Source organism: Narcine bancroftii, chromosome 5, assembly GCF_036971445.1.
Source record: "Narcine bancroftii isolate sNarBan1 chromosome 5, sNarBan1.hap1, whole genome shotgun sequence".
Taxonomy (NCBI): Eukaryota; Metazoa; Chordata; class Chondrichthyes; order Torpediniformes; family Narcinidae; genus Narcine; species Narcine bancroftii.
In genome coordinates this window covers 181,826,731-181,853,680 of record NC_091473.1, presented here as the reverse complement: position 1 = coordinate 181,853,680, position 26,950 = coordinate 181,826,731, and the positions used below count along the sequence as shown (strand labels likewise).

Here is a 26,950-nt window from a genome sequence, read left to right as displayed (position 1 = left end):
TGACGTCGTGTCGGTGTTTGGATCCTTCCAGTTTTCGCAACTTCAGATACTGGGTACTCGACCTGTACTGGGTAACGATCCTGGTCAAGTGACAGACCATTCAGACAGGGTAACCACATCTCCCTGAGCTTTAGCTCAGCTATGGACAAGCAGACAAGGTAGTAACGTGTTTAATTGGGGAGGGGCTAATGACAACAGGATGAGGCAGGAACTAGGGAAAGTAAATTGGGAACAAATGTTCTTGAGAGAAAGCACAGAAGTAATATGGAGGAAGTTTGTTTAGACACCATTTGCCAGGTTCTTGATAGGCTTGTCCCACCGGGACAAGGAAAAGATGGCTGGAAAAGGGAACTGTGGTTGACAAAGCAGGTGAAGCAGTTATTTAAGAGGAAGATGAACCATACAGCATGGTAACAGACCACTTCGGCCCGTGAGCCTGTGTCACCCAATTTACACCCCATTAACCTACACCCCCAGTGCGTTTGGAGGAAACCGGAGCCCTCGGAGAAAGCCCATGCAGACACGAGGTGGGGGGGAACATGCAAACTCCTTACAGACAGCGCAGTCTGTCCTGATCACTGACGCTGTAACAGTGTTGCACTAACTGTTACCCTGCCACCCTTAAATTAAATTGAACCAAACTTTAGATTCAGGAAGCAAAACCAGGAAGGCTCATGAGGAGTACAATGGTAGCCAGGAAGGAGCTCGATTCTTACGTGACAGAACAGACGGATGATGAGAATGAAGGTGGGGCTGTTTAAGGATAAAGGAGGAAACCCATGGCTGGAGGCAGGGAAGGCTGGGGAGGTCCTAAATAAGTTCTTTGCTTTGGTATTCATGAGAGAAAAGGGACAAGGTGAGGTCAGAATAGAAGAAGCTTGTAAGGTTTTTTTTTAGAACACGTGGAGTTGTGTTAGAACACATGGAATGCCAGTTGGTGGTGGAGGCTGGGACAATAGGGACATTTAAGGAGTCTAGGACATTTTGGCCTCCACAATTTGGCACTGGACATTTTGGCATTAACAGTTAGGAAATAGTTAGTGGATGGATGGATGGACTCTCCGTGTGGACTGTATCCAGGCACAACTCCCCGCCCGCTGGCCAACTCTGTCTTGCCGCATTGTCTGCCGGGAGACCGAACCACCGGGGTTGCAGAAAGTCCCTTCCTCTGGAAACTGCTCCTCCCCCCACCCCTGGCCAACAAGGGGTTCTGGTAGCATTTCCCCCTTCCACTGAGATTGTGACTCCCTCCCCAGGGTAACACACTTTCCCCCTCCCCCAGGGAGAGGAGGCATGAAGTTGTGAGGTTGACACAAATGCTGGAATCAATCAGCAGGTCAGTCTGCATCTGCAGGGAGAGGAAAACAATATTTTGGGATTTATTGTCTCATAAGTATTTTATTCTGGGATTAAACTTACAGGATGAAACTTATTATAAGGGTATTTACGAGGCCTTGCCATAATTTTGACATAATTGATAAAAAATTTTAATAAACAAATTTTAATAATTTAATTCATAATTTTAATTATATTTAATTAAATTTTTAATAAATTAAACGCCATGCCCTTCACCAAATGCGAGTGCCAAAATACCTGGTGTCAAATTGCCGACATCAAAATGTCCGATTCCACACTTAAGAGACTCTTAGACAGGAACATGGATGAAAAAAAACTGGGGGTGTGAGGGAGGGAAGGCTCAGATTGTTGAGCAGGTTGGTATGGGTTGGCACAACATCATGGGCTGAAAGGCCTGTACTGTGGTGGAATGTTCAGTGCTCTCAGACCCCTCCAAGAAACTGCAGGGGAACATGAAAGAGGCTCAGAACCCCCACCACACTCCCCTCCACGGACACCACCTCCCTGGCCACACTCTCTTCACCCCAACCCCAGGTTCTCTCCCCCTCCCGCTGTACGGACCTCACCCCAGTTCAATGCCACTGGCCTGGCTCACATTTCCGGCCTGTGGATGGGCAGACTGGCTGGAACTGGTTGTTGGATGAATGTCCTTGATCATGGTGGGCATGAGCCTGTCATTGGCTTGGGATCCCAGATCCTTGAGGCGCCTTCTCAGAGTGGCGGAGTGGGGGAGGGGTCAACAGAAGGTCCTCTCAGGTCGCTGGGATGCCCAGTGTCGGGGGAGCATGGTGAGAGGGGGCTGAGACAAATGCGGGGCAGGAGGGAGACCCCGGATGGGACCAATTCCATAGTGTTGGGCCACGGCGATGGCGCGCTCGGGGAGACCTGGGTAAAGGGCAGAGGGGCGGAAGTGGCGGTGGAGGGGGCAGGGTGGGGGGTGGACCCACCTCCGGGACCATCCTCCCCCTGGAGGCAGGCCTAGGGCCCATGGGGGTGGGTGGAAGACCTCACGGCGAGACAGGGGCCGTTCTCGGGGAGGGGCTGCGGACTCAGGGGGAGGACGGGGGCGGATTGGGTTCTCTGGGCCAGGGGGAGGGGCTCGCCTCACACGGTCGAGGCGAGGTGGGGGTAGGAGCTTGGGCCGGCTCCTGTGTCCGGGTGAGGGAGGCTCCGGGGGGACGAAGGGTGAGGGAGGCTCCGGGGGGACGAAGGGTGAGGGAGTCTCCGGGGGGACGAAGGGTGAGGGAGGCTCTGGGGGGACGAAGGGTGAGGGAGGCTCCGGGGGGACGAAGGGTGAGGGAGGCTCCGGGGGGACGAAGGGTGAGGGAGGCTCCGGGGTGACGAAGGGTGAGGGAGGCTCCGGGGGTACGAAGGATGAGGGAAGCGGGAGAGAGGGACAAGAAGGCTCGGGGGAGGGGGGGGAGCGGCGGGGAGGGGGGCTGCCGGGAACCCGGCCCAGCAGTGGGGTTGGGACCAGCAGGTGAGCGGAGGCAGGGGGCAGGGGGCCACGAGAGAGAGAGCCACCCCGAGGGAAGGGGGAGGGGCGGCCGGGATCTGGCCGGGGGTCGCGGGTCAACGAGGGGTGGGCACTGCGCCGGAAGCGGCAGAGGGGGCGGGGGGGATCACATGACGGGTCAGGGATCAGTGGGGGGCCCAGGACCTGTGGAGACAGAAAGGAGAAGGAGTATTAGACAGGACAGAGAGGGGAGAGGTGAAGAGGGAGGGGGTGGCAAGGTGGGAAGGGGTGGTGAGGTGGGAAGAAAGGGGCAGTGAGGAGTGGAGAGGGGCGTGGTGTTGGGTGGGGTGGCGAAAGGAGGGTGGCGGTGAGGGGGGAGCAGCAAGGAGAGGGCGGCGAGGAAGGAGGGGGAGACAAGGAGGGAGAGGACAGTGAGGGAGGAAGGGAGAGGAGAGGTGAGGAGATGGGGAAGGAGGGGTCCTGAGGAGGGAGTCGGTACCTTAGCCTGGGTCACTTCACTCCCATATCCGAGGCCTTGCTCCGGGTGTGAGATTGAGACAGAGGGATGGACTTTCTGCACGGAGCCGTGAAACCGGCTCTCCCCCCGTTCCTGCTCCGACTCCGGATCTGGAGAACAGCGTCCGAACTCGTGCCTGTGCCGGGATACATGCTGGGCCTCTGTAGACAGGGCCAATGCCATGATCCTGGCAGGGTCCTTTGGAGGGGGAGGAGGTGGAGGATGGAGAGGGGGTGGAGGAGGAGGAGGATGTTGAGGAGGAGGAGGTGGAGGAGAAAGAGGGGGAGGTAGAGGGGAGCGAGGGGGAGTTGGAGGGGAGAGAGGGGGTGGGGAGGACATGAAGTGGTGAGCCGTCGGATTTCGACCTGTAAAGACAGACAGAAACAGATTCTGTCCAATATTACGTCTTCATCCCTCCTCTACTGTCTACTCAAACCCTCCCTCTGTAACCCCTCCAGTCCCCTGCATCCCTCCTGACTCTGTAATCCCTCTGGACATCTACACCTCTTCCTGTCTTTGTAACCCCCTCCAGACCCCAACACCCCTTCCTGTCTCTGTAACCTCCTCCGGTCCACTACACCCCTCCCTGTCTCTGTGTAAGCCCCTCTGGTCCCCTACACCCCACCCTGTCTCTGTAATTTTCTCTGGTCCCTTACACCCCTCCCTGTTTCTGTAACACCCCAGTCCCTACTCCCTGACTTTTAAACTCCCTCTGGTCCCTACACACCCCCCCCCCCGTCTCTGTAACCCCCTCTGGGCCCCTACACCCCTCCCCATCTCTGTAACACCCTGGTCCCTACTCCCTGTCTCTGAAACCCACTCTGGTCCCTACACCCCATGCCCCTCTGTTCCTGGGCTCCAATACCTAACATGCCCTCTGTTGGGATCTCGCCCTCCTTCCCATGCAGAGGTTCCACTGTTGATTGGCTGCCAGCTTGCCCTTTGACCTCAGGACCACCAGCCACCATCATGTCCTGCCTGTTGACCTCCAGGTTGGGGTGGACATCTGCAGGGCCCCGGGACGCTCCTGCTGAGGCCCAGGGGAGCAGTCTGGATCCGTCCGAGCCACGGCGCCCTATACCAGGGTGCCTGGGAAGGTGCTGGGGATTTGTGAGTCCATCAGGGTGGTCACTGGGCACCGAGCACGGCCGTTGGTGGGACGGGACCGAGGAGCCGGCCCTGCCCCGATCAGGTAGCTGTCCTGCGTTGGAGAGGTGGCGGAGACTGTGATGCCTTGGGAATTCTAAGAGGAGAGGGTGGAGGAGGGAAGGAGTGAGGGGGGGGAGAGGGAGAGAAGGGGAAAGGGGGGGGAGAGAGAGAGGGAAGAGGGGGGAGAGGAGGGGAGTAGGGAGAGTGAGAGAAGAGATGGAGAGGGAAGAGTGAGGACAAGAGAGGGAGAGAGAGAGAGGCAATGGGGAGAAGAGGGGAGGGAGAAGGGAGGGGCATTGAGGAGATGGGGAGAGGGAAGAGGCAGAGGGGAGAAGAAGAGGGGTGAGGAGGGGAGAGAGGGGAGTATATGGGAGGGAGGGGGAGAGAAGGGAGCTTATGGAAAGGAGGCGAGGGTAGAGATGGGAAGAGCACAAGAGAGGTGGTTGGGAGGAGAGAGAAGAATGAGAATGATGAAGGAGAGCGTGAGAGAGGGGAACAAAAAAAGATGAAGAGAGTGAGAGAGAGGGAGGAAAGAAAGAGGAAGAGAAGACAGAGAGTGAGAGTGAGTGAGTGAGAGAAAGTAAGGGAGAGAGAGTAGGAGAAAGAGGGAGAGGAAACAGTAATAGAGAAAGAGAGTAAAGAAAGAAATAGTGGGAGAAAGAGAGAAAATTAGTGGGAGTGGAAGAGAGGAGGGAGAGTGACAGAGACAGGAAAATATGGGTGGGAGAGAAAGGTGAGAGTTTCCTCCTCACTGCCCCCTCCCAGAGCGCGGAGCTCCCTCCTCCCCACCCCCCCACAGGGCAGAGCTCCCTTCTCACTGGCCCTCCCGCAGCATAGAGCTCCCCCCTCAATCTCCCTCCCACAGCACAGAACTCCCTCCTCCCCATCCCTCCCATAGGGCAGAGCTCTCTCCACCCCACCCCTCGCACAGGGCAGAGCTCCCCCTTCAACATCCCTCCCATGAGGCAGAACTCCCTTAAGCTGCCCCAGGGATCAGGCATCACAGACATGCCGATCCTTCTCTCCGATTTGAAGCAAGAGAAGGATTGCTGTTGGCTGTGAGCGATGCAAGCCCATTCCCGAGATTTCGGTGAGTGTGAAAGGATCTTGGCAGTTGCTGTCATACAGTACCTGTGGTTTCTGTCTGGGAGGAGAGAGATTCTTCACTCTTAACAGAACGAAGGGTTCGGTATACATTGCCATATCCTGCAGGGAATCGCAGAGATCGAAGATCAGGTGTCACATGCAGCTTGGGCCACATTTGAATCAAATCCCTTCTGTTGCCTGTGGTCCAGGACCATGAGATGGGACGGTGCGGAGGGAGCTTCACTCTGTGTCTGACTCCGGGAGTGTGTGACGGGACGGTGGGGAGGGAGCTTCACTCTGTGTCTGACCCCAGGAGTGTGTGATGGCATGGTGTGCAGGGAGCTTCATTCTGTGTCTGACCCCGGGAGTGTGTAATGGGACGGAGTGGAGGGAGCTTCACACTGTGTCTGACCCCAGGAGTGTGTGATGGGACGGTGCAGAGGGAGCTTCACTCTGTGTCTGACCCCGGGAGTGTGTGATGGGACGTTGTGGAGGGAGCTTCACTCTGTGTCTGACCCCGGGAATGTGTGATGGGACGGTGCAGAGGGAGCTTCACACTGTGTCTGACCTCGGGAGTGTGAGATGGACGGAGCGGAGGAAGCTTCACTCTGTGTCTGACCCCGGGACTGTGAGATGAGACAGTGCGGAGGGAGCTTCACTCTGTGTCTGACCCTGGGAGTGTGTGATGGGACGGTGCAGAGGGAGCTTCACTCTGGGTCTGACCCTGGGATATGTGATGGGACGGTACAGAGGGAGCTTCACTCTGTGTCTGACCCCGGGATTGTGTGACAGTACGGTGTGGAAGGAGTTTCACACTGTGTCTGACCCCGGGAGTGTGAGATGGGACGGTGCGGAGGGAGCTTCACTCTGTGTCTAACCCCGGGAGTGTGAGATGGGACAGTGCAGAGGGAGCTTCACTCTGTGTCTAACCCCAGGAGTGTACGATGGGACGGTGTGGAGGGAACTTCACTCTGTGTCTGTCCCCGGGAGTGTATGATGGCATGGTGCAGAGGGAGCTTCACTCTGTGTCTTACCCCGGGAGAATGTGATGGGACGGTGTGGGAGCTGACATACCCATTCCCCTTTCTGACACGTGGAACAACCGTCCCATCTCCGGTTGAGAATCCCTTGCTGTACCGCTGGCTGCCTTCCCAATGGTGAAGAAGCTTTTCCAGCTCCCGGTGCCAGTTTTCCGTCCCTTGCCAGCGTTCCTGTTCCTGTTGAGAAATCATGAAAAGATATAAGAGTCAGAGGTGAACCACGTGACATCAGCCCCTTGAACCAGGGTCCAGAACTGTAACCCAGGGAGGACACATCTCTGAACCACATTCCTGGGTAGTTGCCTGTCAGACCCTTCCTCCCTTGGAGATGTCTGACACTCCCTCGCGGGGAGATGTCTGTTTGACCGCTCCCCTGGCGGGACGTCTGAGTGTCCTGCCATCTTGGGTTAAGACTGTCTGGCCTGGCCTCACAAAAAGTCCATCTGCCCACATTCCTGGACTGATTTCTTTCTGACACATGTCCCCCAGCAGGACTCCCAATGTCTCACTCTCCCCCACCACCCACTTTATGGACAGGCCAGGGCATTTCATCATTCCATGGTCCCTACCTCTGCACCGGTGGTCGTTGGGAGCATGGACCCCTGTTTACACTGCTTGGACGAGTCCTGTGCAGAAGGCCTCGGGCTTGAGGGTCTGGCAGGAAATGCAGGGGGGCCCGGCTGCCTCCCGCAGGCAAGGGCTTGTTCCTTGATCTGTCCGTGGAGCCTGAAAAACACAAATGCAGGCATCAGAGCATCATACAGCTGTGGTCAGGGTCAGTGTGTGGGATCTGTTCCCCAGTGAGGGTCAGTGTGTGGGACCTGTCCCCCAATGAGGGTCAGTGTGTGGGATCTGTTCCCCAGTGAGGGTCAGTGTGTATGGGACCCGACCCCCCCCAATGAGGGTGAGTATGTGTGGGACTTGCCCCCCCTCCAGTGAGGGTCTGTGTGTGTGGGACCCGACCCCCCAGTGAAGGTCAGTGTGTGTGGGACCTGACCCCCCCAGTGAGGGTGAGTGTGTGTGGAACCTTCCCCACTCCAGTGAGGGTCAATGTGTGTGGGACCTGCCCCCCTCCAGTGAGGGTCAGTGTGTGTGGGATCCGACCCCCCAGTGAGGGCCAGTGTGTGCGGGACCTGCCCCCCCAGTGAGGGCAGTGTATGTGAGTGCATGCGAGTTTGCACGAGCAGACAAGACCTTTGTGGCACAGAGCCATCAGACACAGAAGGAGGAGTTTGGAGCCATACGCAACCAGCTGGAGTAACTCAGCCAGTGGAGCAGCAGACAGGGGAGGAGGGATTGGGGAGAAGCATCTATCAGACCCTTGAGCAATTGGACACACTGGACCTTGGCGCAGGAACTGCAAGACAACAGCAGGATGCAAGTGCAAACATCTGCTTATGGGGACAGGAGAGATTGTGGGGAGTGCAGTGGGGGTAAAGGCTTACAGTTCAGAGCAGGAGCAGTGCAGCTCAGGATGAAAGAGTCCTTCCCCAGTACCCAGGATATTACCTTCACAGGAATCTTCCACATCTTGATCCTGAAACCCAGTTGTTCCCCACATCAGATGCTCAGTCCCGGGTCAGGACTGGTGAATGGAAATTCGCCTTCATCAAATCTCACAGCTCTGTAACTGACAAACTGTAGGACGGACATAGAGTATAGCTCCCTCCGCACCATCCCGTCACATAGTCCCGGGGACAGACACAGAGTGAAGCTCCCTCCGCACCATCCCGTCACACACTCCTGGGGTCAGACACAAGTGAAGCTCCCTCCACACCATCCCATCACACACTCCAAGGGTCCGACACAGAGTGAAGCTCCCTCCACACCGTCCCATCATACACTCCCGGGGTCAGACACAGAGTGAAGCTCCCTCCGCACCATCCTGTCACACACCTGGGGCCAGACACAGAGCGAAGCTCCCTCCTCATCGTCCCGTCACACACTCCCGGAATTCGACTCAGAGTGAAGCTCCCTCCGCACCATCCCATCACACATTCCTGGGGTCAGACAGAGTGAAGCTCCCTTCGCTTTGACCCATCTTGTTCTGAATTTCAGTGACTATAATCGCAGATGACTCAATCTCTCTTCATGGGCATCCCCCTTGTCTCCAGAAGCTCATCTGCACATCCTCCAAAGCCGGTAGATTCTCCCTAAAGTTCGGAGACTGGAACTCTGTGCGATGCCTCAGGTTTGGCCTCACCAGTTCCTTGACCAGTTCCAATAGAACCTCCTTGCTCTTAAACTAAATCCCTCCAGCAATGGTTGGCCAATGTTTGCTGCATTTGAAAACTAACCATTTGTGATTCAGGTACAAAATTATTATCTGTGGGGTACGGTTTGTTGACCATCACTCCGGTGTCCTTGTGTCCCCAATGCCTTCTTGGGGAGTGTGTCACAGGCCAAGAAAACACTATTGTACATTCCTCATCACTGAGCCCACACCCCTCCAGTGAGAAGGTGGGGGGAATGAGGGCCCCACCATTGAACTGGCACAGTACATGTTGGTAGGGCGCTCGCACTGCCCTGTGGGGAGCGGTGAGGAGGGAGGGGGAGGTGAGGAGGGAAGGACGGTGAGGGGGAGGGGGAAGGGCGGCAAGGATGGAGGGGATGATGTGGAAGGAGGGGAAGTGACAGGGATGGGACAGTGAGGAGGGAGAAACCATGAGCAGGGTGGAGAGTGGGGGTGGTGAGGGAGGGAGTAGTAGTGAGGTGGGAGGGTCAGCAGGGAGTGTGCAGTGAGGAGGGAGGGTGTGCAGTGAGGAGGGAGGGAGAGGAAGAGAGGAATGGGATGGTGAGGAGGGTGCGCTGCACTGTGATTTTATTTCAAAAGGTTGCAGAGTGTGTCAGGTAATTCGGCCCTTCGAGTCTGTACTGACCATCAACCACCCATCCCATTTAACTCTTCCCACATACTTGCCCTCACCCACACACTCGAGTGGGGGGGGGGAGGATTCGCTGCAGCTAAATCACTCCACCCCACATATCTGGGATGTAGGAGTGAACCAGAGACTTGAGGGAGGGGCACACCCAGTTCCAGGGAGAATGGGGAAACGCCATACACACACACACACACACACTCCTTGTTCACACTCACTCCTCTCTCACACATAGATGCACACACTGCTTTCACTCTCTCTCACACACACACACAGACCTCACACTCATGCACACTCCCACTCTCCCTCTCACATACTCCTCACACACACACACACACACACACACAAACAATACACATACAATTGGGATCAAACCCGAGGCCGTAGAGACGAGAGAGATGCCTCCTCCCTCTGTGCCACTCGAATCCCTCCACTGGCGGGAGGAGGTAGCCATCACAGCACAGAAGATGGCCCATTGGCCCACCGTGTCCTCCCTTCCCTGACCTCTGAGCACTCGTTCACCTTCATCCCGTTGACCAAAAGTGGTGGGGAGCAACCCCCATGAAAACAGGGTTCAAATGGGCAGCGTGTGAAGGGAGCAGAAAAAAGATAATTTATTTGTGAGTTCTTCAAACAGTCCAAGTCCAGCCTGGGTTCTGGGGAGAAAAGTCCCTGAATGAACTTCCCCACGGCCCAGGAGAGAGACGACGTCAATCGTCTGTGCACCTCAGCTCCCAGGACAGTGGGGGAAATGATCTTGTGACAAGTCCAGTTAAACCTTGCAGTTCATCAGACTTCGTCCAGTTCTTGCTCTGCCAGCTCCTCCTTCTCCGCCTCCTCCTCCCCTGCTCTACATTCCAGCTGGACATCCCGGATCCTCCGTGCCTCCTCAAGGGTGAGCAGCTTCTGCCCCTCTGTTGGGGCACAGGAGAGTTTGCGGCCACCCTGCACTGCCCCATCCACGAAGGCTGAAAGGGGTCAGGAGTCAGTCTCTGCTCAATGTTCGGAAAGGAGTGGGAAGGGGGAAAGGGAGTGAAGAGGGAAGGAGGTGGGCAGTGATGGGGTGGGGGAGGAAACGCTTCTCAGATTCGGCGGGCAAGGGAGATACGATACGCAAAACCACAACAGAAATCGGGAAAATCTGTAAGTGAGACCTGCTCCCCCCCATGAGAGTCTGTGTGTGTGGGACCTGTCCACCCCAGTGAGGGTCAGTGTATGTGGGACCCGTCCAACCCCAATGAAGGTCAGTGTTTGTGGGACATGTCCCCAGTGAGGGTCAGTGTGTGTGGGACCTGTCCACTCCCAGTGAGGGTCAGTGTGTGTGGGACCATCCACCCCCAGTGAAGGTCAGTTTGTTTGAGATCCGTCCCCCAGTGAGGGTCAGTGTGTGTGGGACCATCCACCCCCAGTGAAGGTCAGTTTGTTTGAGATCCGTCCCCCAGTGAGGGTCAGTGTGTGTGGGACCATCCACCCCCAGTGAAGGTCAGTTTGTTTGGGATCTGTCCCCCAGTGAGGGTCAGTGTGTGTGGGACCTATCCCCCAGTGAGGGTCAGTGTGTTGGACCCGTCCCCCGTGAGGGTCTGTGTGTGTGGGGCCCAACCCCCAGTAAGGATTAATGTGTGTGGGACCTGCTCCCCATTGAGGGTCGGTGTGTGTGGGACCTGTACCCCAGTGAGGGTTAGTGTGTGTGGCACCCATCCCCCAGTGAGAGTCAGTGTGTGTGAGACCCGTCCCCCAGTGAGGGTCCGTGTGTGTGAGACCCGTCCCCCAGTGAGGGTCCGTGTGTGTGAGACCCATCCCCCAGTGAGGGTCCGTGTGTGTGGGATCCGTCCCCCAGTGAGTGTCCATGTGTGGGACCCATCTCCCAGTGAGTGTCCGTGTATGTGACCCATACCCCAGTGAGGGTTAGTGTGTGTGGGATCCATCCCCCAGTGAGTGTCCGTGTGTGGGACCTGTCCCCCAGTGAGGGTCAGTGTGTGTGGGACCTGTCCCCCAGTGAGGGTCAGTTTGTGTGGGATCCGTCACCCAGTGAGGGTCTGTGTGTGTGGGACCTGTCCCCCAGTAAGGGTCAATGTATGTGGGACTCACCCCCAGTGAGGGTCAGTGTATATGTGGGGTCTGCCCAACTCTGCCACTTACCATGGATGTCCCATCCGGCTGAGCTGAAGGAGTCGCTGAACAGGACGTTGACGTGACTGAGAAGGAACTCCACCACGATTGACTGAATCCGCACCTCTCGGAATGCATCCGTCCCACTAAATCCCACTGTCTCGATGTCGCTGGATCTGCATAGGGCCAGCCGCAAGCAGGAGAATCAGTCCTGGGCTCTCACGGTCCCAGACATGGCGACGTGAAGTGGGGAAGTGGGGTGATGCGGGAGGTGAAGGGAGGGGTGGAGAGGCGAGAGGGGGGTAGGAATGGGGGTCCGGGTGGGGTGAGAGGAGGGAGGGTCCGTGTGGGGTGAGATGAGGGGGGGGACGGAAGGTGAATGAAGGTGAAGGGAGGAGTGTAGATGGGAAGGGAGGGATGGGTCTGGTCTCACCGCAGCAGATTGGGTGCCCAGACGATAGCCAGGTTCCGGACGTGCATGCCCGTGGAGAGACTGTGCTTGGCCAGGACTTCCAGGTGCCTCATCAGGAAGTGCAGGGTCCTGCCGAGAGAGTCAAATCAGATGCAGCAGCCTGGGGAGGTGAAGCTTGGGGAGAGGGAAGGAGGAGAGAAGGGCCGGGCAAGAGAAAGTAGGAGAAGGGAGAGGAGGGGTGTGAAGAGAAGAGCATGCAGGACGAGAGAAAGGGGAGGGGTGGTGGAAGTGATGGGATGGGTAGAGAGAGAGTGGGGAGGAGAATGTGGAAGGAGGAGGAGAGATGGAAAGTGGATTGGGAGAGGGAGAGAGTGGGAGAGGGGATGAGGGAAAGGCAAAGAGTGAGGGGAAAGGAGGGGAGGGAAAGGGGTGAAGAGAGGGAAGGGAGAGAGAGAGAGACTGGGGAAGGGAGGAGAGGGAAAGGGGGCCGGAGGGGGAGAGGTAGAGCCAGAGGAAGGGAGAGGGACGTGTGGGTTGGAGGGTGAACAGAGAGCCTGTCCGTGCAGGCCAGGGTTTGACTCCCCCCTGAAGCCTACCCCTACACTCTGACCTGTAGTTGGGAGGGGGGAGTTGTTGGACGACATTGTGAACACTCCGAATCCTCTCGTCCTCACCTGGCACACTCACTGCCTCCTGTGGCGGAAGGAAATCTCGTCACTGAGTGTGCAAGACAGGTAAGCACAGATCAACTGTTTTCACCACATTCAGTTCAAAATCACACACATGTCCCGCTCACACCTACCATATCCCCTTCATACACACACACACACACACACACAACTTCCCGCTCACACCAGCCACATCTTGTTCACATTCTTCACACCCACCACATGCTGTGTACACTGACACCTATCACAGCCCATTCACAATCGCACGCTCCTGCCATTTACACTCACACCATGCCCTGAGCCCCACCCCCACCCCGGGTACTCACAGCAAAGCGGTCGTACAGCTGGTAGGTGAGCAGAGGGTTGGGCAGCTCACGAAAGTAGAGCTTACACAGCGAGCCAACACAGTGGATGTCCTGCAGGTAGGTATCCTGAGTCAGGTCGGGGTTGTGACCGCAGTCAAACTCATGGCTAGGGGAGGGAGATAGAAGATTGTGAAAGAGGAGGGAGAGAGAGGAATGGAAAGGGGGAGAGGGCGCGGGCGGGAGAGGGCACAGGCGAGGGAGAGAGAGAGTGCGTGAGGGAAGACCGCGGGAGAGAGAAAGGGTGGGGAGAGAGAGTGCAGTGAGAGAGGGAAGGAAGGAAAGTAAGATAAGGGAGGATAAATTGGGAGGGTGGTAGGATGGGATAGGGAAGAAAATGAAGGCACCATTACCGCAGCTTCTGGATATTGGATGAGATCCCAGAGAGGCGGTAAATGCCGTCGACAATCCCGTGATTCTCGATGAACTCAGAACAACTCTTTAACACCTGGGGGACTAAACCACAGGAAAAATCAATAGGAAAGGGTGGAGGGGACTGGAGGGGGTTACAGAGATAGGAGGGATGGAGTGGACTGGAGGGGGTTACAGAGACAGGGAGGGGTGTAGGGCACCGGAGAGGTTTACAGAGACATGGAGGGGTGGAGTGGACCGGAGGGGGTTACAGAGACATGGAGGGGTGTAGGGGACCGGAGGGGGTTACAGAGACAGGGAGGGGTGTAGGGGACCGGAGAGGTTTACAGAGACAGGGAGGGGTGGAGTGGACCGAAGGGGGTTACAGAGACAGGGAAGAGTGTTGGGGATCAGAGGGGGTTACAGAGACAGGAAGGGTGTTGGGGACTGGAGAGGGTTACAGAGACAGGGAGGGGTAGGGATACTCAGGTATGTTGGCTTCAGATTGCCTAATGAAGGAGGGAATGAGGTTAGCTGCTTATCCATCTCCCCCTCATGCTCTCATGCAGTCTGTCTTGCCCCCTCTTTCCCTTGTTGCCTCTCTTTCTCCCTCCATTTCATCCCCCCCTCCCTAGACCCAGTTCTGTTTTTAACCCCTCCTTCACTCTGCATGGCCACCACATCCCCTCCACCTGTGCACCATCAGCTAACCTTGTCTGTCTTCTTCTTTGGCTTGGCTTCGCAGACGAAGATTTATGGAGGGGGTAAATGTCCACGTCAGCTGCAGGCTCGTTTGTGGCTGACAAGTCCGATGTGGGACAGGCAGACACGGTTGCAGCGGTTGCAGGGGAAAATTGGTTGGTTGGGGTTGGATGTTGGGTTTTACCCCATCCTAAATGTATTTAAGACAGAGACAGGCAGATTCTTGTGATGTTGGGATGTGGGGAACAGGCGAGATCCACGGCTGGAAGAGCTGTGATTGTCGTGAACGGGGAGCAGGCGACCGACTCTTGTCCCGTTGCCGATGCTGCTGCCCCCTCCCCCCTCACACCCCTTCACCCGTCCACAGCAGGGACACCTACCCTCCAGTCCAGAGTTCAGAAGGTGCTCGCCCAGGTCACAGCCAAAGACCCTCTCCCGCAGGATTCCTTGCTGCTTCAGCCTCTGGCGGGAGGGGCGAGATTTCATGAAGGCCAGCAGGTAGCCCATCAGGGAGCCCTGCCTCCTCGGTCCTGTAAACAGGGACCTACCTGTTAGTGTGCAGAGTTCCCTCTGCAGCGCTCCATTCTCATTGACCCACCCTCTCTCCTTGGTGCTCCCCTCTCACCACCCCACCCCCTCACTGACCCTCCAACCTGATTGTCACTGCCCCTCCGCCCTCACCAACCCACTGCACTCCTCTCCCCTCACCAACCCTCCAACCTCACTGACCTTCCTCCTTCAGTGCCTTTCCTCTCTCACTGACCCTCTGTCCTTACTGTCCCTCTCCTCTCATTGACCCTTCCCCTTCACTCCCCTCCCACTGGCCCACCACCCTCACCAGCCCTCTCCTCAATGACCCTCCACCCTTGCTGCCCCTTCCCCTCACTGACCCTCTGCCTTCACTGCCCCCTTCACTGACCCTCTGCCCTCCCCCTCACCTTCCTGACCATCCCTCCACCCCACCCCCTCCCTCCATCCTCCCCATCGCCATCACACTCTTTCTCCTCACTCCCCACTCTCTCCTTCCCACTCCCTCCCTCTTTCCCAACCCCTCCATCCTCATTGCTCACCCCACCCTGGAATGCTGTAAGAGGTGAACAGCTCTGGGCCATGTTTGACCACTACCTCCCCTCACAGATGGCTCCAGATCCCCCAGAGAACTGGATCCTATGACTTTACCCGATCTTGGGGAGAGTTCCCGCACTGGCATTCCAACCATGGCGCTCCGGGTCCCTGGATTCACAACGACTCCCTCGGAATCTGAGAAGGCAGAGTTTGGAGTGACTCAGAGGGTGCCTGAAGTGAATGTGGAGCCGATATCAGACAGAGGCGTCACGCAAAAAGAGTCGATCCCCACCACCCCCCAATCGCGGGTCACTGGGCAGGGACGAGGAGCAGGAACCCTGGCTGATTCCCCCTTTCTTAACCCCGGGGTCACTGGGCAGTGATGGGGAGCAGGGACCCTGGCTGATACCCCACCTCTCTCTAACCCCGGGGTCACTGGGCAGTGATGGGGAGCAGAGCCCTGGGTGATCCCCCCCTCTCTCTAACCCCGGGGACTGGGCAGTGACGGGGAGCAGGAACTCTGGCTGATTGCCCTTGTGTTACCCCTCCCTCTCTCTGTCTCGCTCCCCCCACCCTCAAAGGGTCATGACATATTGACCTGGTTTCACCAAGGCTGTGGAGTTTGTTGCTGGGGCTCGTTCACTGATCAACTGAACACATTCACTCGGAAAAAATCCAACCTATAAACACAAAACATCAAGTGCAATGGAGTACACCTCCAGCAGGACATTTCCCTTTGCCATCCCTTGTAACATCCCCATGTCACTAGCCCTCCTGTCCCCTCCATCCATCCCTATCTCTGTAACCCACTCCAGTCCCCTACACCCCTCCCCGTCTCTGTAACCCCCTCTGGACCATACACCCCTCCCTGTCTCTGTAACCCCCTCTGAAACCATACACCCCTCCCTGTTTCTGTAACCCCCTCCGGACCCCTACTCCCCTCCCAATCTCCATAACCCCCTCAGGAACCATACACCCCTCCCTGTCTCTGTAACCCCCTCTGGACCCCTACACCCCTCCCTTTCTCTCAACCCCCTCTGGACCCATACACCCCTCTCTGTCTCTGTAACCGCTTCCGGTCCCCTACACCCCTCCCTGTCTCTGTACCCCCTCCGGACCGGACCCATACACCCCTCCCTGTCTCTGTAAACCCCTCCGGACCCATACACCCCTCCCTGTCTCTGTAAACCCCTCCGGACCCATACACCCCTCCCTGTCTCTGTAAACCCCTCCGGACCCATACACCCCTCCCTGTCTCTGTAAACCCCTCCGGACCCATACACCCCTCCCTGTCTCTGTACCACTCTTCTGTCTTCTTCCCTTACCCTTCCACAAGCAGTGGTATCCTCTCTCGAACAATACTGTTCGACACACTATTGTTGGTGATAACGTGTGGGCCTGGGAGGGAACACTGTGGGAGGGGCAGTGAGGAGAGAGCTCTGTGGGAAAGATGGTGGGGAAAGAGGGGATTTGAGGAAGGAGGTGTGGCTATGGAGGAGGGGGCGATGAGGAGGCAGGGAGGGACGGCAAGGAGAGAGGGGGCAGCGTGTATGGAGGGAGGGGTGATGAGGAGGGAGGGTGGAGGGAGAGGTGGTGGGATGGTGGAGGGAGAGGAGGTGAGGAGAGAGGGTGAAGAGAGAGGCAGCAAGGAGGGAGTGGTGGAGGGCAGTGGGAGCATTGATGAGGATCTGGCAGAGGACAGAATTCATACCTGGAAGCTCCGTTTCCCCCGCCACCACGTGGTTTCTTGTTTTGGTGGCATGTCGATGACAGACACAATGTCTCCCACCTGTGGTGAAGCAGAGAAAGGATTAACACTGTGGTGAAATCCATCCACCCTCCCCTCCCTCACCTGCTGGTTAGTGTCTCCCTCTGGGTTAGACCGGAGTAAAGGGTGGGGAACAACAGCTGCAACAGGGCAGAGCATGCTGGCAAATGCACATCACTGCACAGAGAAAACTTTCATGCAGAGGAATTTAGGTGGAACCTGTTGCAGAGCTGCACACAAGTTAGCGCAGAAACACGTGTACACACACTTCACATAGACATTACACACACATTTCACACACACACACACACACACACACACAGGTGCACCCTCGTACTCTTTCAGGGAGGTGAGCAACCTCATGGCCCCGAATCCTCCCTCCACCTGTGAACGCAGGGCCAGACCCAAGGGCTCCTCGCTCTGCAGCCACTGTGCACACTAGAGCACTGGGCTTTACCTCGAAGGAGAGCTCGTCTCTGGCCTGCGCAGTGTAACGTTTGATGACCTGGGCCGCGGCGATGGCTGGGATGTTAATGAAGGTCTCGTTGTTGACGAGCAGGCGATTCCCCTTGTTGTCAATCTGTTAGAAGGTGTCAGAGAGAGTGTCAGACAGTGAGAATGGACACCCACCCCTTCCTGAAGAGCGGAGCTCTCTTTCTCGCTGCTCCTCCCTCCTTTCCCCCCTCCCTCATTATCTGCTATCCCTTCTCACTGCCCCCTCCCTCCTTGCCATCTCCTCCCTCTTCACCGCCTCCTCCCTCCTCCTCCTCCTCTCTTTGCCACCTCTTCCCACGTCCGCCTTCTCCTTCCTCACTTTCCCATCTGCCAAACCTTCCACTTTCTCTTCACCCTCTCTCTCCTCACTACTCCCTCCCTCCTCACCACCCCTCCCTCTTCATCCCATGACCCCCACATTGCCCCACCCACAGAGCAATCTCCTGCCCACCTCGAATGCAGAGCACCCTCCACACCACATTCACCTCCATCCATGTGAGGACAGGCCCACAATTGATCCTGTTATCAGCGATGTTGCTCAGTCTGATCAAATAACCCATCAGTTCTGAAGTGATGCTCTGGAGAGAGGATGGGAGAACCAGCAGCTTGATACTCAGTCACCAGTGTCCCACACCCTGACCCACACTGGGAGCGGATGGGTCCCACACACTGATCCTCACTGGGAGGGGATGAGTCCCACACACTGATCCTCACTGGGGGGGAGGAACGGGTCTCACACATACTGATCCTCATTGGGGGATGGGTCCCACACCCTGACCCTCACTGGGGTATGTGTCCCACATGCTGAGCCTCACTGGGGGCATGGGTCACACACCCTGACCATCGCTGGAGGACATGTCCCACACACTGACCTTCACTGGGGGACAGGTCCCACACACACTGACCATCATTGGGGGAACAGGTCCCACACCCTGGCCCTCACCGGGGGACGGGTCCCACACACACTGACCCTCATTGGGGGGGATGGGTCCCACACATTGACCCTCACTGGGGGATGGGGATGGTACATTACCTCCACATCCCCGATTCTGTCCTGGAGTGGCACCAACTCTGGCAGCTGCGAGAATCGGCGATCGTAGATGCACTGGTGGAGGTGGGAGTCCAACATCCGGAAATCATCCCAGCTGCGGTGAACAAGCCATTCCTTCCCCTGTGGGTTGGGGGAGAGGGGATAAGGGGGGGGAGGGAGAGGGAGGGAAGTGAGAAAGAGAGGGAAAGAGAATCCATTCCACCCCCCACCCATGAGTGTGACAGCACAGAATATTATATTCAGCTTTGGTCACCTCATTACAGGAAGGATATGGAAGCTGTGGAGAGGGAGCAGAAGAGATTCACCAGGAAGTAGCCTGGAGTGGAGAATGTGTCTCATGAGGCAAGGTTAACTGGGGTTTTTCCCTTTGGAGAAAGAGGGATGAGAGGTGACTGAACAGGCCTGAAAGATTATGAGGGGCTAAAATGGGGCGAATACCCAGCATCCTTTTCGCCAGGGTGACAGTAGTAAATACCAGAGGACATCCGTACAAGTGAGGGGAAGAAAGTTTAAGGGAAATGTTTTCTTTTTAAACAGAGTAGTGGGAGTCTGGAATGTGTTGCCTGGGGTGAAGTTGGAGGCTAGTGCAATAGGGACATTTAAAAGACTTTTAGACAGCCACATGGATGTGAGAGAAAATTAGAGTTGTGGGTGTGAGGGAGGGAAGGGTTGGATTATTAAGTAGGTTTATATGGATCGGCATAACATTGTGGGCTGAAGGGCCTGGACTGTGCTGGACTGTTCTATGTCACTTCCTTGCTTTCGACATTCTAGGGAAATCCATCCCAGCCTTTCCAGCCTCTCATATCTTGAGCCACGCAGTTCCAGAATCTAGTTAGCACCCTTTCGAGCTTTATTACCATAGACCAAAAGGCATAGGATCTGAAATAGGCTATTCGGCCCATTTAACTATGTCCATGCCCTCATTTCAATGAATAATTCTCCTAGATTCCAACAAGTGCAGGCCAAGAGCCGTCAAATTCTCCTTGTATGATGATCCCAGTGAACCTTTAATTCGTGGGAATCTTTGGGCCTTATGACCAAGATAATGATGAATGGACAGGGGAAAGATTGGGTACGAGGCCGTGAAGGATTCAAAAGAGGGGATCGAGTGTGAGGAATTCGATCAGACCTGGCAGAGAATCTTCACCAGGAATCTCAAGTCTTTGATGGTAAGTCCGTTGCCGTACGTCTCTGTCTGCTGTGCGGCGAGGGAGAGCTGTAGGAGGAGGTGAGTGTAGAAAGGGGTCAGGCTCCATCTAAAATACAGGAACCTCCATCTTACCCCTCCCCCAAGTAGTTCCTCTTGTCTGAATCTCCTCAAATATCGCCCAGTGCCCCTAGCTGTCACCCTCGCCCCATCCTGAAATATAAGCCCTCCCAAGCACCTCATCTTGAAATATAACCCCTCTGTTAAAGCCCATCTCCAACACCTCATCCCAAAATATAAATCCCCACCAAATTTATAACTATTCTTCATCCTGAAATGTACCCCTTCTCTCAACCCCACTCCAATGCATCCCCTCCCCAACACCTCATCTCAAAATATAACCCCTCTGCTAAACCTCATCCAAATATAACCTTTCCCGAATGCCTCATCTTGAAACATAACCCTCCTCTAAACCCTACCCCAATATTACATTTCTTCAACACCTCGTGTCGAAATATAACCCCCCACAACAGCTTCTCCCGAAATATATCATCGCTTCTCCCTCCCAATTCCTCATCCTGAAATGCACCCCTCTGCTAAATCCCACCCCAACCTCATCCTGAATTAACTTCCCTTCTAAACCTCGCCCCTTAATGGCCTCTCCTCAATTCTCAAAATGCAACCAATTCTGAAATAGACCCCGTCCTCTGCACCTCACTGAAATATATCCCCTCCCCTGCCCCTTATCTCGAAACAAAGCCCCTTGCCTACCTCACATCCTGAAATATACCACCTCCCTCAATCCTGCCCCAAAATAAATATCAAAAAATTTAAGACATACACAACGGTAACAGACACTTCGGCAATTACACCCAATTAACCAACACCCACAGTATGTTTCAAACTGTGGGAGCCCCCCCCCCCCCACCCGAGGAAAACCCACGCAGAAAGGGGAGAGCATGCAAACTTCTTACTGACAGTTTTGGACTCGAACCCTGGACCCCATCATTGGTGCTGTAAAGGGCATTGCACTAACTGTTATGCCAACCTTCCTGGGGTAGAGGAGAGGTGAGGAAGGGAAAGGGGCAAGGGGAAGAAGAGGGAAGGTCAAGGAGGGGAGGCGTGAGGGAAGGGAGAAGAGGGGCGAGAGGTGAAGGGGGAGGATAGGAAGGGGAAGAGGCAAGAAGAGCTGGAGGGGAGGGGTGAGTGAGAAGGGAGGAGAGGTGAGGAGGGAGGGGAGGTGAGAAGAGGGAGAGGTTGGGGAGGGGAAGAGGCAAGGAGAGAGTCGAACTGAAAGGAGGGGAGGAGGGGCGAGGGAGAGGTGGGTGGGGAGTGGAGGGATAGGGAAAGGGAGAGTAGATTGAAGGAGGGGGTATGATGAGAGATAGGAGAGTGGATGGAAGTGGTGAGGGAAGGGAATAGGGCAGGAGGAGGAACAAGGGGGAAAGAGAGGATAAGGTGAGGGAGGAGGGATGAGAAGTGGGAGAGGAGGGTGGTGTTAGGGAGGGACGGTGGGAGGAAGCATGAAGGGAGAGAAAGTAGGATACAGGAAGGGGTGGGAGGGAGAGCAAGGGTGGAGAGGGGGGGAGGGAAGGAGGGGTGGGAGAGGAGGTGTGATGCCAAGGGGTGGGAAGGACAGCAGAGAGTACGGATTTACCTGCACAGTTCTGAAGTCCACATACTCGTAGTGGAAGTGCGCACAGTCAGCGAGTTTTGGAAAATGTCCTCGGACTATGGATGACCTGAGAATGGGAGAACACATGGAAGGAGGGGTCAGAGCAGACTGGGTGAGTGTCAGGAAGAGAAAGAGAGAGAGAGAGAGAGAGAGAGAAAGGGTACAGAGAGAAGGGGAAAGAAGGGGAGAAAGAAAGTGAGAGGTAAGAGGAGGAGTGAGAGAGATAGAGAGAGGTTGAGGGAGAGGACAGAGGCAGAGAGGGACACATAAAGGGATTGAGAGGTGCGAAAAGTGCCCAAGAAGGGGAGACAGTGAGGGGAACAAAGGGAGAGAAGGGGGGGAGGAGAGAGAGAGAGGGAGAGAGGGTCAGAGGGTGAGAAGGGGACAAAGAGAGAGAGAGAGATGGAGATTATCAGAGAAGGAGGGAGAAGGATAGAGGTAGAGAAGAGAGCAGAGAGAGGGGGGAGAGGATTACACCGAGACAAAGGGAGAGGGGGACAGAGAGAGGGGGAACACGGAGAGGGAAGGTCAGAAAGAGAGAGATGGAGAGAAATCGGCACGGAAAGACAGGGGGATTAAAGACAGACACAGAGAGAGGGACAAAGAGGTGAACAGAAAGAGGGAGATGGAGAGAAAAGAGAAGGGACACACACAAACACACACACACACACACACGCGCACGCGCGTGTCCTCACCTTTGCCCACTCCTTCCCCTGACACTGGTCCGTAGTTGCTCCCCTGTGGACTCCAGGTTATCTGAACTCCTGGCCTGGGGCATAGGGAGAAAATACAGTCAGAGTTAACAGTGTCCTGGGTAGTCACATCCCTGCTCTCAATCGCTTGCCGCTCTCAACCTCTTCCTGTTTCTTCCTGCCCTTGGATTGGGGGGGTGGGGGGAAGATGTGAAATAAACTCACCATCAGCTCCACTTAAGACCTCACACACCCCAAAATCTCTACCTCTCTGGGACATGAGGAAAGTAGGTTGAGCGGTGAGAGAGGGGCTTGATTGTGGGAGGCGGGGCAGAGCCAGGTTACTTGTCTCTCCCCATTGACAGTGGGAAGAGGGGGAGTGGGAGAAGGGAAGGGGGAGGAGAGAGGGTAGGAAAGACAGGAGAATTAAAAGAGGAAGGTAGGGGTGGGAGAGAAAGGGAGGGGGATGGGAAAGGGGGTGAGAGAGAGGGGGTGAGAGAGGGGTAAGGGGTGAGAGAGAGGGGTGAAAGAGAGGGGGTGAGAGAGGGGGGTTAGAGAGAGGGGGTGAGAGAGAGGGGGTGAGAGAGAGGGGGTGAGGCGAGAGGGGGGTGAGAGGGGGGGGGTGAGAGAGGAGGGGTGAGAGAGGGGGGGTTAGAGAGAGGGGGTGAGAGAGAGGGGGAGAGGGAGAGGGGGTGAGAGAGGGGTAAGGGGGTGAAGGAGAGTAGTGGGGGGTGAGGGAGAGGGGGGTTGAGAGAGAGGGGGTGAGAGAGAGGTGTTGTGGGAGGGGTTAGAGAGAAGGGTTTAGAGAGAAGGGGTTTAGAGAGAAGGGCAGTGAGAGAGAAGGCAGTGAGAGAGAAGGGCAGTGAGAGAGAAGGGCAGTGAGAGAGAAGGGCAGTGAGAGAGAAGGGGATGAGAGAGATTGGTGAGAGAGGAGGTGAGAGAGAAGGGGTGAGAGAAAGAGGGGGTGAGAGGAGAGGGGGTGAGAGAGAGGGGGTGAGAGAGAGGGGGTTGAGAGAGAGGGGGTGAGAGAGAGGGGGTGAGAGAGAGGGGGGTGAGAGAGGGGTAAGGGGGTGAAGGAGAGTAGTGGGGGTGAGGAGAGGTGGGGTTGAGAGAGAGGGGGGTGAGAGAGAGGGGCGGAGAGAGAGGGGAGTGAGAGAGGGGAGTGAGAGAGGGTGTAAGAGAGAGGGGGTGAGAGAGAGGGGGGTGAGAGAGAGGGGGTGAGAGAGAGGGGGTGAGAGAGAGGGGGTGAGAGAGAGGGGTGTGAGAGAGGGTGTGAGAGAGAAGGGCAGTGAGAGAGAAGGGCAGTGAGAGAGGAAGGGGATGAGAGAGAAGGGGATGAGAGAGATTGGTGAGAGAGGGAGGTGAGAGAGAAGGGGGGGGTGAGAGAGAGGGGTTGAGAGAGAGGGGGGTGAGAGAGAGGGGGGTGAGAGAGAGGGGGGTGAGAGAGAGGGGGGTGAGAGAGAGGGGGTGAGAGAGAGGGGGTGAGAGAGAGGGGGGTGAGAGAGAGGGGGGTGAGAGAGGGGGGTGTGAGAGAGGGGGTGAGAGAGAGGGGGTGAGAGAGAGGGGGTTGAAAGATGAGGGGGTGAGAGAGAGGGGGGTGAGAGAGAGGGGGGTGAGAGAGAGGGGGTGAGAGAGAGGGGGGGGTGAGAAGGTGTGAAGGGGGTGGAGAGAGGGGTGTGAGAGAGTAGGGGTTCTGTGAGAGAGAGGGGGGTGAGAGAGAGGGGGGTGAGAGAGGAGGGGGGTGAGAGAGGGGGCTGAGAGATGAGGGGTGTGAGAGAGGGGGTGAGAGAGAGGGGGTGAGTGAGAGGGGGTGGGAGAGAGAGGGGTGGAGAGAGAGGGGGGTGAGAGAAGGGGGTGAGAGAGAGGGGGGTGAGAGAGAGGGGGGTGAGAAAGAGGGGTGGAAATCAATGGTATGGAATGGTCTCATCCTGTTCCTGGGGAGTTACAGGAAGGACAGGGCTGAATGGCATTTTCCTGACTCCGTGTTCTAGTGACCCAGTTTCAGCTGCTGTATGTGGGACGCAGCTGAACTGGAAACAGTCTCAGGGGCTTTGGAGAGACAAATCACTGCCTTTTGCAAGCAGTACGCATCCAAAAATACACTTGGCAATCTCTGGGCAAGGACGGACAGCAGCTCGCCTCACTTCCTCGTGTTCCAAATGACTCTACCTCCCACCCAGCCCCGCCGCACTGCTAGCCCGCGCAAGACTGCCGTACGCACAAAGCCGCCCTTTATACATAGGCACCTCGAATGGCGCTGGAGTACAGGCATGCAGTAACGCAGCCCCCTCACATAGGACAGGCTCATGGGGCCTTAACACCCGAATGCAAGCACACTGCAATGGTGCACCATCACGCAGGGCTGTTCGTGGGCCTTAACCCCGCACCATTGCGCAGGACTGTGGTTGGGCCTTAACACTGCACCATTGCGCAGGACTGTGGGTGGGCCTTAACACTGCACCATTGCGCAGGGCTGTGCGTGGCCCTTAACACCGCACCATTGCACAGAACTGTGGGTGTTTCTTAACACCGCACCATTGTGCAGGACTGTGGGGTGGGCCTTAACACTGCACCATTGGGCAGGACTGTGGGTGGGGCCTTAACACTGCACCATTGCGCAGGACTGTGGGTGGGCCTTACACTGCACCATTGCGCAGGACTGTGGGTGGGCCTTAACACTGCACCATTGCGCAGGGCTGTGCGTGGCCCTTAACACCGCACCATTGCACAGAACTGTGGGTGTTTCTTAACACCGCACCATTGTGCAGGACTGTGGGTGGGCCTTAACACTGCACCATTGCGCAGGACTGTGGGTGGGCCTTAACACTGCACCATTGCGTAGGGACTGTGGGTGGGCCTTAACACTGCACCATTGCGCAGGACTGTGGGTGGGCCTTAACACTGCACCATTGCGCAGGACTGTGGGTGGGCCTTAACACTGCACCATTGCGCAGGGCTGTGCGTGGCCCTTAACACCGCACCATTGCACAGAACTGTGGGTGTTTCTTAACACCGCACCATTGTGCAGGACTGTGGGTGGGCCTTAACACTGCACCATTGCACAGGGCTGTGCGTGGCCCTTAACACCGCACCATTGCACAGAACTGTGGGTGTTTCTTAACAACCGCACCATTGTGCAGGACTGTGGGTGGGCCTTAACACTGCACCATTGCGCAGGACTGTGGGTGGGCCTTAACACTGCACTATTGCGCAGGACTGTGGGTGGGCCTTAACACTGCACCCATTGCGCCGGGCTGTGCGTGGCCCTTAACACCGCACCATTGCACAGAACTGTGGGTGTTTCTTAACACCGCACCATTGTGCAGGACTGTGGGTGGGCCTTAACACTGCAACATTGCGCAGGACTGTGGTGTGGCCTTAACACTGCACCATTGCGCAAGACTGTGGGTGGGCCTTAACACTGCACCATTGCGCAGGACTGTGGGTGGGCCTTAACACTGCACCATTGCGCAGGGCTGTGCGTGTTTCTTAACACCGCACCATTGTGCAGGACTGTGGTGGGCCTTAACACTGCACCATTGCGCAGGACTGTGGGTGGGCCTTAACACTGCACCATTGCGCAGGACTGTGGGTGGGCCTTAACACTGCACCATTGCGCAGGGCTGTGCGTGTTTCTTAACACCGCACCATTGTGCAGGACTTGTGGGTGGGCCTTAACACTGCACCATTGCGCAGGACTGTGGGTGGGCCTTAACACTGCACCATTGCGCAGGACTGTGGGTGGGCCTTAACACCGCACCATTATGCAGCAACACAAATTGAAATAATACATTGCGAAGGAATACAATTTTTTAGTCACAGCTCGCCCTTTCACGGGTTCGTCGACTTGAAAAACGCCAAATCCTTGCACAGAATCGCGTCCCACAGGAAAGGAATCGAGATGCCGTTACATAGAACATGGGCTTCTCGAAACGCCACACCATTACACAAGTCCATGAGCATGCAAAATTGCTGCTTCCTTGCAGGAGGACACTGACCCCCAGTAACACAACACTCTCGCACTGGAACAGGGGCAACATCAACATTCGGGTAATGCCGTGCCATCAAACAGGAGCGTGTCAGCGCTGAACATTAGAGCCAAACAGGTATGTGTCAATGTCGCACCAGTACGCAGGCTTCAAGTTACGACGTACCGCTACACAGGATCACATGCGTGCGGTAATGCAACGTCATTACACAGCAGCACAGGAAAGCGGGTGACACCGTACCATTACATAGTGACATAGACATGAGGGTAAGGCCACATCATTCCACAGGCACACAAGTAACGCCAGACCATTACACGGAACAAAGACGCATTAGTAACGCTGCACCACTACACAGTAACACAAGCATGCAGGTAATGCCAGACCATTACATGGGAACATTATGCATGTGGGTAATGAAACACCATTACATAGGACCGCAAGGGATTGTACTGCGTTGCACATTTCAAGGTATCTGTGACCCTCACACCAATTGATTCCAATAGCATTTCATGCACTCGTGAGGAACCCCAATTTCCTGATCAATTTCAAGCCTGTAACACAGTCATCGCTGAACCCCAGGGAGGCAACTCACTTATCGCACATCAGCTGCACACACCTCAACTACGGCTGAACCTCAGACCACAAGACATAGGAGCAGATACAAGCCATTCAGCTCATCAAGTCTCTCCCCCCCCCCCCACCATTCAATGACAAGTTGACAAGCCATTCAGCCCATCAAGTCTCCTTCCCCGCCATTCAATGACGAGCTGATCCATTCTCCCACTAAGCCCGGCCATCTCCCCTTAACCTTTGATGCCCTGGCTAATCCAGAACCAATCAATCTCTGCCTTAAATACACCCAGTGACCAGTCTCCACAACTGCCCGTGGCAACAAATTCACCACCCTCCAGCTGAAGAAATTCTGCCGCGTCTCTGTTCTGAGCAGACGCCCTTCAACCCTGAAGTGGTGCCCTCTTG

The 26,950-nt window shown here is 56.1% G+C and overlaps 1 protein-coding gene across 5 annotated transcripts in view; it reads right to left on the bottom strand.

Annotated features, from left to right (window-relative positions):
* Positions 1–1,499: 1,499 nt before the first annotated feature.
* Positions 1,500–26,950, bottom strand: part of LOC138764280 (rho GTPase-activating protein 33-like) — a 34,122-nt gene continuing 8,671 nt past the window's right edge. For 3 of the 5 annotated variants that reach the window (XM_069939971.1, XM_069939970.1, XM_069939972.1), the window contains 21 exons: positions 21,987–22,060; positions 21,274–21,358; positions 19,599–19,685; positions 18,449–18,586; positions 17,901–17,993; positions 17,378–17,500; positions 16,864–16,941; positions 15,751–15,832; positions 15,267–15,347; positions 14,468–14,617; positions 13,388–13,490; positions 12,999–13,143; positions 12,615–12,697; positions 12,026–12,133; positions 11,623–11,768; positions 7,174–7,330; positions 6,639–6,781; positions 5,610–5,684; positions 4,195–4,572; positions 3,312–3,694; positions 1,500–3,016 (listed from right to left, as the gene is read on the bottom strand). In XM_069939971.1, the coding sequence (XP_069796072.1) occupies positions 2,093–3,016; positions 3,312–3,694; positions 4,195–4,572; positions 5,610–5,684; positions 6,639–6,781; positions 7,174–7,330; positions 11,623–11,768; positions 12,026–12,133; positions 12,615–12,697; positions 12,999–13,143; positions 13,388–13,490; positions 14,468–14,617; positions 15,267–15,347; positions 15,751–15,832; positions 16,864–16,941; positions 17,378–17,500; positions 17,901–17,993; positions 18,449–18,586; positions 19,599–19,685; positions 21,274–21,358; positions 21,987–22,060 (3,636 nt within the window). In that variant the 3' untranslated portion in view covers positions 1,500–2,092. The remainder of the gene's footprint in view (positions 3,017–3,311; positions 3,695–4,194; positions 4,573–5,609; positions 5,685–6,638; positions 6,782–7,173; positions 7,331–11,622; positions 11,769–12,025; positions 12,134–12,614; positions 12,698–12,998; positions 13,144–13,387; positions 13,491–14,467; positions 14,618–15,266; positions 15,348–15,750; positions 15,833–16,863; positions 16,942–17,377; positions 17,501–17,900; positions 17,994–18,448; positions 18,587–19,598; positions 19,686–21,273; positions 21,359–21,986; positions 22,061–26,950) is intronic. The other 2 variants (XM_069939974.1, XM_069939973.1) reach the window with 2 other exon arrangements.